Source organism: Mus caroli, chromosome 10 (genome assembly GCF_900094665.2).
Source record: "Mus caroli chromosome 10, CAROLI_EIJ_v1.1, whole genome shotgun sequence".
Taxonomy (NCBI): Eukaryota; Metazoa; Chordata; class Mammalia; order Rodentia; family Muridae; genus Mus; species Mus caroli.
Window position 1 is genome coordinate 121,750,591 of NC_034579.1, and position 15,439 is coordinate 121,766,029.

At 37.0% G+C, this 15,439-nt stretch overlaps 1 protein-coding gene across 1 annotated transcript; it reads left to right on the forward strand.

The window, feature by feature from the left end:
• The first annotated feature begins 9,073 nt into the window (after positions 1-9,073).
• LOC110303290 (olfactory receptor 6C3-like) lies at positions 9,074-10,012 on the forward strand. Its single transcript, XM_021174366.1, has one exon. It carries the CDS (start codon positions 9,074-9,076, stop codon positions 10,010-10,012), a length of 939 nt encoding a protein of 312 aa, XP_021030025.1.
• Positions 10,013-15,439: the final 5,427 nt, after the last annotated feature.

The following is a 15,439-nucleotide window of genomic DNA, read 5'->3' on the forward strand; positions in this document are numbered from 1 at the left end:
TTTTTTTTTTTTTTTAAAAAGTATCACTTGCTCCCTTCCCTTTCTTCAACACCTCCTATGCTTCCTCCTTAAACACTTGCTATGTTCCCCTCTCAAACAGATGAGCTCCATTTCTTTGACTGTTATTGATATATATAGAGAGATGCATCAATATATGACTACTACCACTGAGTTCAACTTTGTTCTTTGTGTACTAAAATTTCAGATCTAACTATTTCGTTGGATTGTCAATTGGGAGACTCATCTCTAAAAATGGTAATTTACCCTCTCTCAACAATCTCTCAACAACCCAATCTCAAACAAATGAATTCATGTGGTTCTTTGTCTTCTCTTTTCATTTTAGCATGTCTATAGATACTGACATTCTCCAGGTTTTGTTTATGCAGCCATTTCTAGAAGACAGTGTCACAGCAGACACCCTGGGCTTCCTGCCCTTACAAGTTTTCTGCCACATTTTCTATGATGCTTCCTGAGCCTTGGTGTAGGTGTTATGTTATAGATGTATAGATGTAGCCATTGTGGCAGGCTCCCCACAATCTTTTGACCTTTGTGGTTGCAATTTTCTTCAATGGTCTCTATTTCTGTAAGAGAAGCTTCTTTGGTAAGGAATGAAAGCTACACTCATCTGTGGATAAAAAGATAAGTTTTAGCATGTATAATTATCAGCTATGCTGGTCTAATTTAGCAGTAGTTGGTTCTCCTCCAAGTTTCATGATTTCATGAGCTGTTAGCAATGTCAAATGCCCTTATTTTATAGTTCTAAAATCAAGTTAAATGGAACATCAGAAAGTTGTTTTTTATTTTTGTTTTTAAAGATTTTATTTATTTTTCTCTTTTTAAAAATTAGATATTTTCTTTATTTACATTTCAAATGCTATCCTCTTTCTAGTTTCCCCTCCGAAATTCACCTATCCCTGCTCCTCTCCTTCTGCTCTCCAACCCACTCGCTCCCACTTCCTGGCCCTGGTATTCCCCTATACTAGGGCATAGAACCTTCACAGGACCAAGGGTCTCTTCTCCCATTGATGATCGACTAGGCCATCCTCTGCTACATATGCAGCTAGAGCCATGAGTCCCACCAACCCTAACCCTACCTAACCCTTCAGCTCCTTGGGTACTTTCTCTAGCTCCTTCATTGGGGACGCCATGCTACATTCAATGGATGACTGTAAGAGTCCACTTCTATATTTGTGAGGCACTGGTAGAGCCTCTCAGGAGACCCCTATATCAGCAAGCTTTTTGTTGGCATCTACAATAGTGTCTGGGTTTGATGGTTGTTTATGAGATGGATCCCCAGGTGGGGCAGTCTCTGCATGGTTATTCCTTCAGTCTCTGCTCCAAAATTAGTCTCTGTAATCCCTTCCATGGGTATTTTTCCCCCTTCTAAGAAGGATCGAAGTATCCACACTGATCTCACTTCTTCCTGAGTTTCATGTGTTTTGGAAGTTGTATCTTGGGTATTCTGAGCTTCTGGGCTAATATCCACTTATTAGTGAGTGCATATCATACGTGTTCTTTTGTGATTGAGTTACCTCACTTAGGATGATATCCTCCAGATCCATCCATTTATTTAAGAATTTCATAAATTTGGGTCAGATAGCTGTTTTTATGTATACTGAAAATGATTGAGAATAAAGAACAAAGGCAAAACAGAAACTATTTATTTTGTTATTAGCCCTGTAACCAAGAGCAATATGCTATAAGATATGAGCTACTGATTCATACAAACAGGCTGTAGACAATTCTGTTCTTGACTTTTCCTGACTTTGTCTTGTTTCTATCTTTTGTTTTTTGGTATATGATTAAGTAATATCATTTTTAAATACATGAATAACAAAAACAAACACATTAATGTTTATATATTTGTGTATACATATGTGTTTATGTAATAATAAAATAAACAGATGATAACATTTCATTTAAACTTAAAGCTCTCTAGAGCAGAGCAGAACACACACACACACACACACACACACACACACACAGAGAGAGAGAGAGAGAGAGAGAGAGATATCAATTTGGACCCACAATTTGACTTCAGAACCCCTCTCTATGCCAAGGCTAGTCCTTGGCATATGTGTATGTATACACAGACTTATATGTATTAGAGACATTAGGTAGATAATAGTATGTGTCTTTATGTTTTCCAACCTTACTGTTATTCTACCCTCCTCCTATAATATCTCCCTCTTTTCCCTAATTAGATCCATGCTTTGCCCATTTTCTCTTCACACCATGTATACACATCTCTTACCCACTTCATGGATCTTACTTTATTTTCCTTTCCTTCAGTTACTCATGTTATGCACTCACATAAAGTTTTGGAGTTCTATAATTCATATGCCAGGCTTTACTACAGAGGAATTGCTTTGTGATGAACACTTAGCACATTGTTTTCGTTAGCATTTTCAAAATCCCATATTATAACTCTCTAATTTTTTGAAGGAATGTCAAATAAATTTTGGGCAAAATTGGATTTCTTTTTTTTTTATTGGATATTTTCTTTATTTACATTTCAAATGTTATTCCCTTTCCTGGCTTCCCCTCCGGAAAACACCCTCCCCTGATCCCCTCCCCCATTTCCCTGCTCACAAACCCACTGTCTTAGTCAGGGTTTCTATTCCTGCACAAACATCATGACCAAGAAACAAGTTGGGGAGGAAAGGGTTTATTCAGCTTACAATTCCATACTGCTGTTTATCACCAAGGAAGTCAGGACTGGAACTCAAACAGGTCAGGAAGCAGGAGCTGATGCAAAGGCCATGGAGGAATGTTCTTTACTGGCTTGCTTCCCCTGGCTTGCTCAGCCTGCTCTCTTATAGAACCAAGACTACCAGCCCAGAGATGGTCTCACCCACAAGGGGCCTTTCCCCCTTGATCATTAATTGAGAAAATGCCTTACAGTTGTATCTCATGGAGGCATTTCCTCAACTGAAGCTCCTTTCTCTGTGATAACTCCAGCTGTGTCAAGTTGACACAAAACTAGCCAGTACACCCACCCACTCCCACTTCCTGTCCCTGGCATTCCCCCACACTGGGGCATAGAGCCTTCATAGGACAAAGGGNCTCTCCTACCATTGATGTCTGACTAGGTCATCATCTGATGCATATGCAGCTGGAGCCATAAGTCCTACCATGTATGCTCTTTTGTTGGTGGTTTAGTCCAAGGGAGCTCTGGGGGTACTGGCTAGTTGCTCCTATGGGGTAGCAAAGCCCTTCAGCTCTTTGGGTCCTTTCTCTAGTTCCTTCATTGGGAATCCTATGCTCAGCCCAATGGATGGCTCTGTATTTTGTGAGGCACTGACAGAGCCTTTCAGGAGAGAGCTACATCAGGCTCCTGTCAGCAAGCACTTGTTGGCATCCACAACAGTATCTGGGTTTGGTGATCGTAATTGGGATGGATCCCTAGGTGAGTCAGTCTCTAGATGGTCATTTTTTTTTTCAGTTTCTACTCCACTCTTTGTGTCTGTAACTCCTGCCATCACTGTTTTGTTCCTTCCTTCTAAGATGGATTGAAGTATCCACAAGCTGGTACAACCATTCTGAAAATCAGTTTGGAGGTTCCTCAGAAAATTGGACATACCAGTACCTGAGGACCCAGAAGTACCACTCCTGTGCATATACCCAGAAGGTGCTCCAACATGTAATAAGGACACATGCTCCATTATGTTCATAGCAGCCTTATTTATAATAGCCAGAAGCTGGAAAGAACCGAGATGTTCCTCAGCAGAGAATTGGATACAGAAAATGTGGTACATTTACACAATGGAGTACTACCCAGCCATTAAAAACAATGAATTTATGAAATTCTTAGGCAAATTGATGGATCTGGAGGATATCATCTTGAGTGAGGTAACCCAATCACAAAAAAACACACATGATATGCACTCATTGATAAGTAAATATTAGCCCCAAAGCCCAGAATACCCAAGATACAATTCACAGATGACATTAATCTCAAGACCGTAGTGTGGATACTTCTACCCAAAATTGGATTTCTATATACAAAACACAAGAAGTATGCTCTTATCTAATGAGACCATCTTTCAAATGAAATGAATTATTATGAAATGAGTGTTACTTTTGTTCATTTACTTATAAGATGTTTAAGTATTTCCAATGTTGACAAGGATGTAAAGCAAAGAATTTATGATTTGTGAGAGAGAATGAAATAATCTATCAAAAATTTGAGCCAATAGTTATTACATGTGTGCAAAAATACAGAAGCATTGCAGCATTATAACCAGTGAGGTGATTAGCAATGGCCAAATTCCCAGTTCTCAATCAAAAATTAAATTAATGAATTGCATATAAATCTCTTTAAGTGTTCCACTTAACAGTTACACAAAGGTGAATTTTTCTAGACAAAGTGACAAGAAGAACATTTAGTGCAAACTGCATACTAAAAAAAGCAGAACAAGAGAGTTACAAACTTTTTTCTGAAAATTTTATTATATATGTTCTTCATTTGCATTTCAAATGTTATCTATCCCCTTTCCTGGTTCCCCTCCGAAAACCACCTATCCCCTCCCTTTCCCCCTGCTTTTATGAGGGTGTTCCCCTCATCCCCGACTCTTGCTTCCCTCAGCCTGGCATTCCTCTACACTGGGACATTGAGCCTTCTCAGGATCAAGGACATCTCCTCCCATTGATGTCCCACAAGGCTATCCTCTGCTACATTCATATGGAACCATGGGTTGCTCCATGCTTACTCTTTGGTTGGTGGTAGAGTCCCTGGGAGCTCTGTGTGTGTGTGTGTGAGATCTGGTTATTTCATATTGTTGTTCCTCTTATGGGGATGCGAACACCTTCAACTCTTTCAGTCCTTTCTCAAATTCCTTTATTGGGGACCCAGTGCTCAGCCTAATGGTTGTCTGTGAGCTTTCACATCTGTGTTTGAAAGGCACTGACAGAGCCTCTCAGGAGACAGCTATATCAGGCTCCTGTCAGCAAGCACTTCTTGGCCTCCTCAATAGTGTCTGGGTTTGGTGACTGGATATGGGATGAATCCTTAGGTGGGGCAGTCTCTGGATGGCCTTTCCTTCAGTCTTTGCTCCACATTTTGTCTCTGCATCTCCAGCCATGGGTATTTTGTTCCCCACTTCTATGAAGGACCCATGTTTCCACACTTTGGTCTTCCTTCTTGAGTTTCATGTGGTCTGTGAATAGTATCTTGGGTATTCTGGGCTTTTGGGCTAATATCCACTTATTAGTGAGTGCATACCATGTGTGTTCTTTTATGACTGGGTTACCTCACTCAGGATATTTTCTAGTTCCATCCATTTGCCTAAGAATTTCATGAAGTCTTTTTTTTTTTTTTTTATAGCGGAGTATTAGTACTCCATTATGTAAATGTACCACATTTTCTGGTATCTATTCCTCTGTTGAAGGATATCTGGGTTCTTTCTGGCTTCTGGCTATTATAAATAAGGCTGCTAAGAACATAGTGGAAAATGTGTCCTTGTTATATGTTTGAGCATTATTTTTTGTATATGCCCAGGAGTGGTAATATGAGTCCTCAGGTAGTCTAATTTTCTATGTCCAATTTTCTGAGGAACTGCCAGACTGATTTCCAAAGTGGTTGTACCAGCTTGCAATCCCACCAACAATGGAGGAGTGTTCCTCTTTCTCCACATCCTTGCCAGCATCTAATGTCACCTGAGTTTTTTTATCTTAGCCATTCTGGTTGGTATGAGGTAATAAAGAGCAATTTGCAAATTCATCTGGTGCCACACCCACTCCAGTGAAGACTGTGTGGCAGGCTCAAAAGTTTGGACACAGTCCCGAGGCAAGGAGTTTCACAGAAACTTACTCTCCTGGAACCTTGGCATTTTGTAGCACAAATGCTCCAAATCTGTCTTTGCGTTAGTCGGTGAGTGGATCAGTGTGCTTTCTTTCAGAATTATTTTATTATAGGTGCCTCTGAGATATAAGTTTCAAATACCTAAATCATGTTGAACCTTTGCTTCCTGACCTTCACCAATGTCCTAGGCTTTCTTGGAGCTGGCCCTGGGCTTGGAATTTCATAAGAATGTTACTCATTCAGACGAAATGCCCCAGTGTTGACAGTTAGTAATCAGGCATCTCACAGTTTGCCAGATAGGAGCTAGTAATCTCAGGGCTAGTTCAAAATAGTAAACTTAGAATCCTCATTACAGTCAGGTATGGCAGACTACATTACATTTGGAAGAAAGTTGGTGAGTTCTTCTGACAAATGGAGATTCCCTATAGACACTTAAAAGAGCAGCCAAGTTACTCCCATATGCAAGAATTTACAGTGGCCTAGGAAGAAGGAGGGTTTTGGTTTAAGGAGGAACTACAGTATTGCATTATTAATGAAAAGGTCAACAAGAGCAGAGCTTTCACAAGGCTCAGAGAAATAACATAAATTGTGACTAGGGTGTGAAATCTTCACCTGGCTCCTGTCAATAGCTGACTTTAGATAGGATTGATCTTATGTCAATTGTAAACATTGCCTGGTTCCTGGTAGTCTTTTTGTATGCATTTTTTGTTTTGTGTCAGATAACTTCCATTTGCCTTGGCTGATGTGTCACCTAACTTTTTTGCTTTCTTCTGTAATATATAAGTCTGGTGCTCACTTTGAGAAATTACATTCAGATAGAGCACACTCTCTGTGTCAGTGTCTGTCACTCCACCAACTCCTTGCCCACCTGAATACCAAGATCCTGGTTCTCCAAGGGTTGAGGGATGACCAACTGAGTCTAGTCCATGTCAAACTGGAACAACAAAAAATCCAGGATAGTGAAAACTATTCTTAACAATAAAGGAACTTCTGGTAGGATCACCATCCCTGACCTCAAGATGTATTACAGAGCAATAGTGATAACAATTGCATGGTATTGGTACAGAGACAGGCAGGTAGATCAATGGAACAGAATTGAAGACCCAGAAATGAATCCACACACCTATGGTCACTTGACCTTTGACAAAGAAGCTAAAACCATCCAGTGGAAAAAAGACAGCATTTTCACTAAAGATGCTGGTTCAACTGTTGGTCAGCATGTAGAAGAATGCAAATTGATTCATTCTTATCTTCCTGTACAAAGCTAAAGTCAAGGATCAAGGACCTCCACATAAAACCAGAGATGCTGAAACTAATAGAAGAAAAATTGGGGAAGAACCTTGAGCACGTGGCACAGGGGGTAATTTCTTGAACAGAAAACCAATGGCTTATGCTCTAAGATCAAGAATTGACAAATGGGACCTCATAAAATTGCAAAGCTTCTGTAAGGCAAAGGACACTGTTAATAGAACAAAACAGCAACCAAAGATTGGGAAAAGATATTTACTAACCCTACATATGATGGAGGCTAATATCCAGTATATACAAAGAACTCAAGAAGTTAGACTCCAGAGAAATAAATAACCCTATTAAAAATGAGGTACATCTATAGGGTTGCAGACCCCTTTAGCTCCTTGGGTTTTTTCTCTAGCTCCTCCATTGGGGGCCCTGTGTTCCATCCAGTAGATGACTGTGAGCATCCACTTTTGTGTTTGCCAGGCACTGGCATAGCCTCATAAGAGGCAGCTATATCAGGGTCCTTTCAGCAAAATCTTGCTAGCGTATGCAATGGTGTCTAAAGAAAATAATAAATAAAAAAATTTAAAAAAAGAAAATATCTAATAAAAAAATGATGTACAGAGCTAAACAAAGAATTCTCAACTGAGACGGAGAAGCACCTAAAGAAGTGTTCAACATCCTTAGTCATCATGGAAATGCAACTCAAAACAGCCCTGAGATTCCACTTCATTCCAGTCAGAGTTACAGAATTTTTTATGTGACATGATTATATAACTGTCTTTGGGAAATTTATAACATGTATTAAGTTAAAAAATTAGCTTAATATATAAAATATTTGGTATAATATTCTTTTTTATGCTGGTAAATTTGAAGTTTTGAGGGTAATGAACACCTCGTAGGAAATACATAGATATGTTTCTATATAATACTATGATACAAGATTCTCACATATTAATTATAAAATTCAAAATCAAATATAGCAGAAGTACAATTCAATTCTAATTTTTAAAGATATTATTATAATTTTTATTACTCATTTTTGGCCTGGAGAAATTTACTAATGAATAAACTAGGTGTCCTACATTCAAAGAAGAATTGTAGAATTGGATTCAGCAAATCCCAGAGGCATTGAGAATACATTGCCTTCATTGTATATACTGAGTCTATCTGCTTATTAGGAAAATTAAAGTTGGCCAAAGGGAAACCAGGTCAGATATTATCAGCGGATTGGTACAGTTTTCTCATTGTCTCCTTATATTGTGACATCACAGTGTCTTATGAACCTGCTTCTCTTTGCATCGTTCCTTTCACCAGCCCAGTCTCTCAGGATTTCTGCACCAGCCAGAAAAGGTCACTTTCTGTTATTGCTGTGTAGAATTGATGTTAACTTAACCAGAATGCTTTGAAAGGTTTCTCCTTCTAGCTTCTTAAAGTAGTTTCTGTGCTAAACTTGCTCACAGAAATGTTAGGATTACCATAACAAGTTTTGGAATTTGGGTCTTAGGTCTGTTTCTGTGAAACAATAAAGCATATTAAAGAGAAATAAGCTTTATTTATGAAACTGCCAGAAACCTCAGAAGCAACCCAGCCTGTGCTTTTTTTATGTGACACAGTCTGTGTAGTAGAGACAAGGGTGAGCTGGATGACAAACATTTGTTCAGAAGAATGTTGCAAATATATTTCAACTAGTTTTTAATTAAAGACTAGTTTAGGATTACATGTTTGATGGTGTCATCAGACATACCAATCATATATTCTATACTTGTGAAGAAATGTATATTTTCTGACATATAAAGGCTTACTTTGGAAAAAGAAGTATTTTTTTATTACTGATTTTTACATTTTCAGTATATTTCAGCCATTGTATATTGTATGTTTTTAGTAGGAATGAAGAGACTTGGTAAAAATCTCATAAGATTCCTATCTGCTCATTTTATGTAGTAATACTAATATTTAACCTTTCAATTCTTCTGTATTAGATTTATCCTTTATTTCTTTTTTATCAATAGGTTCTTCTAACAGTAAATCAGTATGAAAAACCGTTCTGTGATTACTGAGTTTGTGCTCCTGGGCATATCAGATGATCCAGAAATCCAGGTTGTGATTTTTATCCTTTTATTCATTGCTTACATATTAAGTGTCACTGGAAACCTAACCATCATCATCCTCACATTGCTAGACTCCCAGTTAAAGACTCCTATGTATTTCTTCCTCCAGAATTTCTCCTTCTTAGAAATTATATTCACCAGTGTTTCAATCCCTAGATTTTTGGAGTCAATAATTACTAAAGTCAAGACAATTTCCTATAACAACTGTCTGGCTCAGTTATATTTCTTCATCTCCATGGGAGTGTCTGAGTTCTTTCTTCTAACTGCTATGTCTTATGATCGCTATGTTGCCATCTGCAAGGCTCTGCACTACACCCTCATCATGAATCAGAAAGTCTGCACCCTTCTTGTCCTCACCTCATGGCTAGCAGGATTCCTGACCATCTTCCCACCATTAATGTTGGTCCTCAAGCTGGACTTCTGTGCTTCTAATGTCATTGATCACTTCTCCTGTGACTACTTCCCCATTCTACAGCTCTCCTGCTCAGATACAAGGAGTTTAGAGATGATTGGCTTTTACTTTGCATTTGTGACTCTGCTGTTCACACTGGCTCTAGTGATCTTGTCATACATCTGCATCATCAGCACCATTCTGAGGTTCCCATCTGCCAGTCAGAGGAAAAAGGCTTTCTCCACCTGTTCCTCTCACATGATTGTCATCTCCATCTCTTATGGCAGCTGCATTTTCATGTATGTCAAACCTTCTGCAAATGAAGGAGCATCACTGACCAAAGGGGTGGCTGTTCTCAATACTTCAATTGCTCCCATGCTGAACCCTTTCATTTACTCGTTGAGAAATGAACAAGTAAAACAAGCCTTCAAGGATTTGATTAATAAAGTAGTACTTTATAGAAGTAAGTAAGGATACATGCTAAGAGGAACAAATATTGTAATGACATAAAGACAAAATGAAGTTTAGTGTCCTCTCCCATGCTGTCCTTATCTCTCAGGTGTCTATGCTGCTGAGCACTTTTGTCTTGTTTTACTATTATTAATCTGAAAGATGCTACAACATGGTTGCTTTTAGACTCGTGAATGCTAAATGCAAGCAATGATTTACAGTTGTGGTATTTGCTCATTCCTTTCTTGTTTTTTTTTTTTTTTTTGTTAGGTTCATTTTTAATATAACAGTCTGGTGCCTAGCCCAAAATGGTCTGAAACATCTATTTCTCTTGAACTCTTCTCTGAAGAAGTTAAGTGGGATTCACAAGCCTGAGATTCAGACTCTAGAATATCTTACAATTCTGATTAGAAAACTACTTGCTGGAGATCACATATTAATGTGTTTATTCTTTTTTTTTCTTTTTGTTTTTTCGAGACAGGGTTTTTCTGTATAGCCTTGGCTGTCCTGGAACTCACTTTATAGACCAGGCTGGCCTCGAACACAGAAATCCGCCTGTCTCTGCCTCCCAAGTGCTGGGATTACACTCTTGCTATGTAAGCTTAGACACTGTCTTGATAATCTCACATTGAATTTTTCTTTTACACTAATATAAAATTATAGTAGTATTTCATGAGATAAATATTTTAAAGAAATCTCTCTAAATTTACAATTATATAATGTATTTTTCTACTTAGAAGTTCATGATATTCCCTATTTTGTAGTTATTCCAAAAGTATATATTGTAGCCAATATTTTATGTTGTCTGTGTTGAGTTGCATTTGGTTTTAGAATATATAAAAGGGTTAGTCATAATTATTCTGACTGAGAATAATTATGGAGAATTTCTGAGGAGAATTTCTTCCACAGTACAAGGACATTTATAAAACACTCATTCTATATCATCTTTTGCCTGAGTATATTTTATTCTATATCTTATTTAATCTTCATGGCTCCATGGGAAAACATAATTTTCAGAACAACAATACCCATTACGATAGTGCAATTTTAAAATGAAACAAAATTTAGTATTTTCTCTATTTTTATGCTTCATAGCTTTTAGTAAGGCTTTGCACTATTTTTTTCAGCATCTACCTTCTTTGAGTGTGCCTATATCATTATGTTCTCTTAAATGTACATACTAATCTCTCATATTTCACTGGACGCATAAATAGCAACCAATCAAAACAAATGACTCATAAATTGTCATGGCTGTGGAGAAAGAGGTTGAGCAGGAAAACATGAAACATAAGTGGGAGAAACAAATCTTAAAGGAAGGAAATGTAAAAGGAACGGAGATGCTGAATTTTAGTACATTATAGCAGATTCCCAAGTCTACAAACTACAGTGGAACCTTGGGTATTAATTCAGATTATGGATTTTTGCTATCTCTGTCTTCCAGAAATTTGGTAAATACACTCATACTTGGAGTTATAAGCTTATTATTTACTTCTTAATCTCATTGGCCACTCTCTCTGAAGTTTTTAGCTTTAATTTGATACAAATGTATATTATGTTTTATATTCTTTGTATTTTGTTTATATCCCCTTTATGGCAATTTTGGTGGTTTAAATTAGTTCCTTGAGCAGGCTGCAGAAAGAGTAGATAAACTATATGTAGAAACATGTCAAATAATTTTAAAAGACCTTTCTGATATTTTTCTTCGTTTTTCTTTTTTAGCTAATTTTTCTTTAGTCAAATATATCCAACTCAATAAAATAAGGAAACCAATACAGAAACATTTATAATAATAGAAAAGTAGTTCAGAGAAAGTGATAATAGATGCTTTTTAGAATTGTTGGCTTCACTTAGATAACTGGCATTAGCTAATATTCATTATTCCAGTCATTTTGAATATTAGTAAAACTGTGAAAATTGGAGAAATATCAAACATACAGAAGAGAGTGGAAGATTTGAACTTCAAGATGTACTCATTAGCTAATAGCTCAACACTTAATCAAACTAAATATATTACATCAGACTTTATTTTTAAGCTTGATATAATTAGAAGCTTATAGAATATTTGCTTTGTTTTATTATATCAATATGTTCCTTTTTTAATGAAAAAGCAGGACTTATTATTTTGTGTCTGTGTTTTATTGAATTACAGGTTATGTAGAACTGTTGTTAAGGGTTATCAGAGATTATATTTGATAATGGCTAGGTATATGACAAATGCTAGCTACGTGAATTAATGTATATCATGATGTTTCTCTGAATAATAATAATGCTCATTTGTTAATAATCATATTTTTCTAAGTGCAAATAAGATGAAAAATTTCATTTGGCCGGATCCCAGCAGCAGCTAAGATGGCTCAGTTCTGTGGCTCTCCTTTTCTTTCTTTTGCTTCTGGAAGCCTCAGGTGTGGTTGTCTCTGATGGTGCCATCGACGTGGTGGTGCTCAAGTGCAGAGGAAGTGATGAAGTACCAGAGGTAGTGCACTTCTGCCTGAGTATCAGGGAGGAGGGCAAGGTGACCTCACCAAGGTTTCAGGGACAAACTGTGGATGATGCTAAACCTGCTTCCTGAAGATGCTGCTGGACCAGGGTATACAATCTCTAAGAGCAAAATGACATATACGAGCTCCAAAGATGGCATCAAGAAGAAACTGACAGGAATCAAGCATGAATTACAAAGAAGCTAGGTGGAGGTCAAGCATCAGTGCACCCTTTCAGAGAAACTAGACAGAGAACTCATCTTCTCAGAAGGCAAACCTTTTCGTTTTATCCATCCCTTGCCTGAAGCACATAGGAGTCTCATAATTGTTCATGTGTTTTGTAGGTTGCCCTTTTCTTGGCAGAGAAGCTGAGAGGGATACAAGCAGATGGAGGGTAATAATTTCACCCAAATGACAAATATCTCTTCTACTCCCTGGACTATCCACCTCCCTCCATCAACTACTTTTGGTCTTTTATTCCTCTTTATTTAAAACAAACCAAAATATTCTCAGGTACCCAGTTTATGTGGGATAGGAGTGGCTGTGTCTTTTTAAGGTACTCCTCTCCTTTGGTACCCCCTCCCATATCAGTGCACTCACTATTGAACTCTGCTTGTCTAGTTCTATGTGGATTTGGCCCCTCCCTGCCATTTCCTGGTTGACCATTTCCTTGACAATGAATTAAGGGACCTTTGACTTAAAAAAAAATAGAGTAAAAAGTTTATTTTTTAAACATTTATACTAACTAGAAAAAATAATGCTTAAAAAAGAAAAACAAAGTGCTATGAATAACCCTCACAAAGTTGAGAATTGCAACTGGAAAAAGGAAATAATTAGTACCATTACTTATTCTTGGAGCCTGAGAGCCACACATTTATGGAGAACAATTATTTATTTAATGAGATAATTTAAAAATATCTCTTGTAATTACACCACTATTTTAAGCAGAGTAACTGACCCTTAAGGACATTAAGCCATTTGTCCAGTATCACAAGTCTCTACAATGCCTGTTTGTGCCTTTCTCTAGCTCTCTCTGAAGAAAAAGCCTATATATATATATATATATATTTTTTTTTTTTTGTGAAATCAAACTCATCCTCTAACATCTTAAATAGCAAATAAACAGTGTTTCAATATAACTGTTTTGTTGTTATTTTTTTCTTTCATCTCTGGTTAATTATAGAAGCTAGTTAATGAAATTGAAGTATGAGGTTTTGCATAAATATTTGCCATAAACCATTTCAGTAATGACCGTTACTATTTATTAATTTGTTATTAAATAGGATGTAATGATCTCTTTCTTTCTTTGATTTATTTCTATTCACACTGGCATCAATACTCATAATTAAATACCCTCATTACTGAAATCAATAATATAAGACTAATATTTTTCTAAGAAAAGTTATGTAAAATAATTGTGGAAATAGTAAACAAAAAAATTAATAAAGGAAGTCTTCTAAACACTCAGTGGCCTCTCATGAAGAGTCTTTGTTTTACTTGGTTCAATAGAAATTGACCCAAAAGAATTCTTGTGTCATGACCCAGATCCTGTGATAACTGAATACAGACAGGCATATTTTAACATAACTATGAGTAGAGCTATTTCTCACACCCTGAGATAAATAACCATTGATGTTACATATGTTTTACCTTAAGCTTTGAACACTGCTTCAAATGTATAAAATAGGAAGAAAAATATGCCATGAATGAAATACATTTGTTGAGATAAGCTTATAAAATTTCTTCCAATTAATTTTAATGAGGTTTAATTGAATGAAAGACAAGCAAATATGGAAAAAGTTGAAAATACTATTCTTACAAAGTTAGTTAGGTAATAAGGAATGCTTAGATCATATGCAGCAAAAAATAATTAATGAAAACAGAGCACACACATAGCAAATAAAATGCAACCACTTAAAAATTTCCATCTCTGTCTTTAGTAGGAACATCCTATGATCCCTCAAGCCTTATCTTTGGCCATTAAATAGAATTTCCATATCTTAACCAAGTTTATTTGAAGGATTGTTGTTAATACCTTTTGATTTTGGAAAAGCAGGGTATGAGAATGATTCCAGAATGTAGCAAACATTTCATTTAAAAGTATAAAGTCACTGTTATTTTCATTTTTTCAAGGATTCAGTATTAGACAGATTTGGAGGTTAAGCTGGAAATGATTTGAATGAAGTCACTGAAAACAAATGACAGTAAGAACTGAACCATGTTCTAGAAAAAAATACGGATCTGTGCTAATGAAGCAAAGCTTAAGTCATGACGTCAGTGCCTCAGGATACCCTGTACAAAGACATTGTTTGGAGTAGTTTAAGACTCCAGGAGTCACAAACACTTTACATAGTATTGACGTTCAATTTTCCTAAAAACCAATTATGCATAACTATCAAGCTTACCTTATAAAATAAACGAATGTAAACCTTGGGGTTTTCAAAATACAAGCATAGCATACCACTCCTATTTTTATATTTGATCTTTTATTTTATTTTATTAATTATTTTATTTATTTATATTCCAAATTTGCCTCCCTTTCTGGTCCCCCCTCCATGAGTTCTTTACCCTCTCCCCCTTCCCCTTTGCTTCTGAGAGAATGCTTCCCCACCCATCCACTCACTCTCATTTTACCCCGCTAGTGTCCCGCTTCCCTGGGGCATCACATTTCTATGGGATTAAGTGCATCCTTTCTCACTGAGGCCAGATGAGGCAGTCCTCTGCTACATATGTGCAGGGGGTGGGGGTGGGTCACGGTTAAGCCCATGTATGCTCTTTGGTTGGTGGCTTAGCTTCTGGGAACTTTGAGGGGTTAGTTGATACTACTGTTCTTCCTATTGGGTTACAATCCCTTTCAGCTCCTTCACTCTTCCTCTAACTCTTCCATTAAGGCCCTGACCTCAGTCTAATGCATTCCTTCAACAAGGCCACACCTCCTGGTAATGACACTCCCTGAGCCAAGCATATTCAA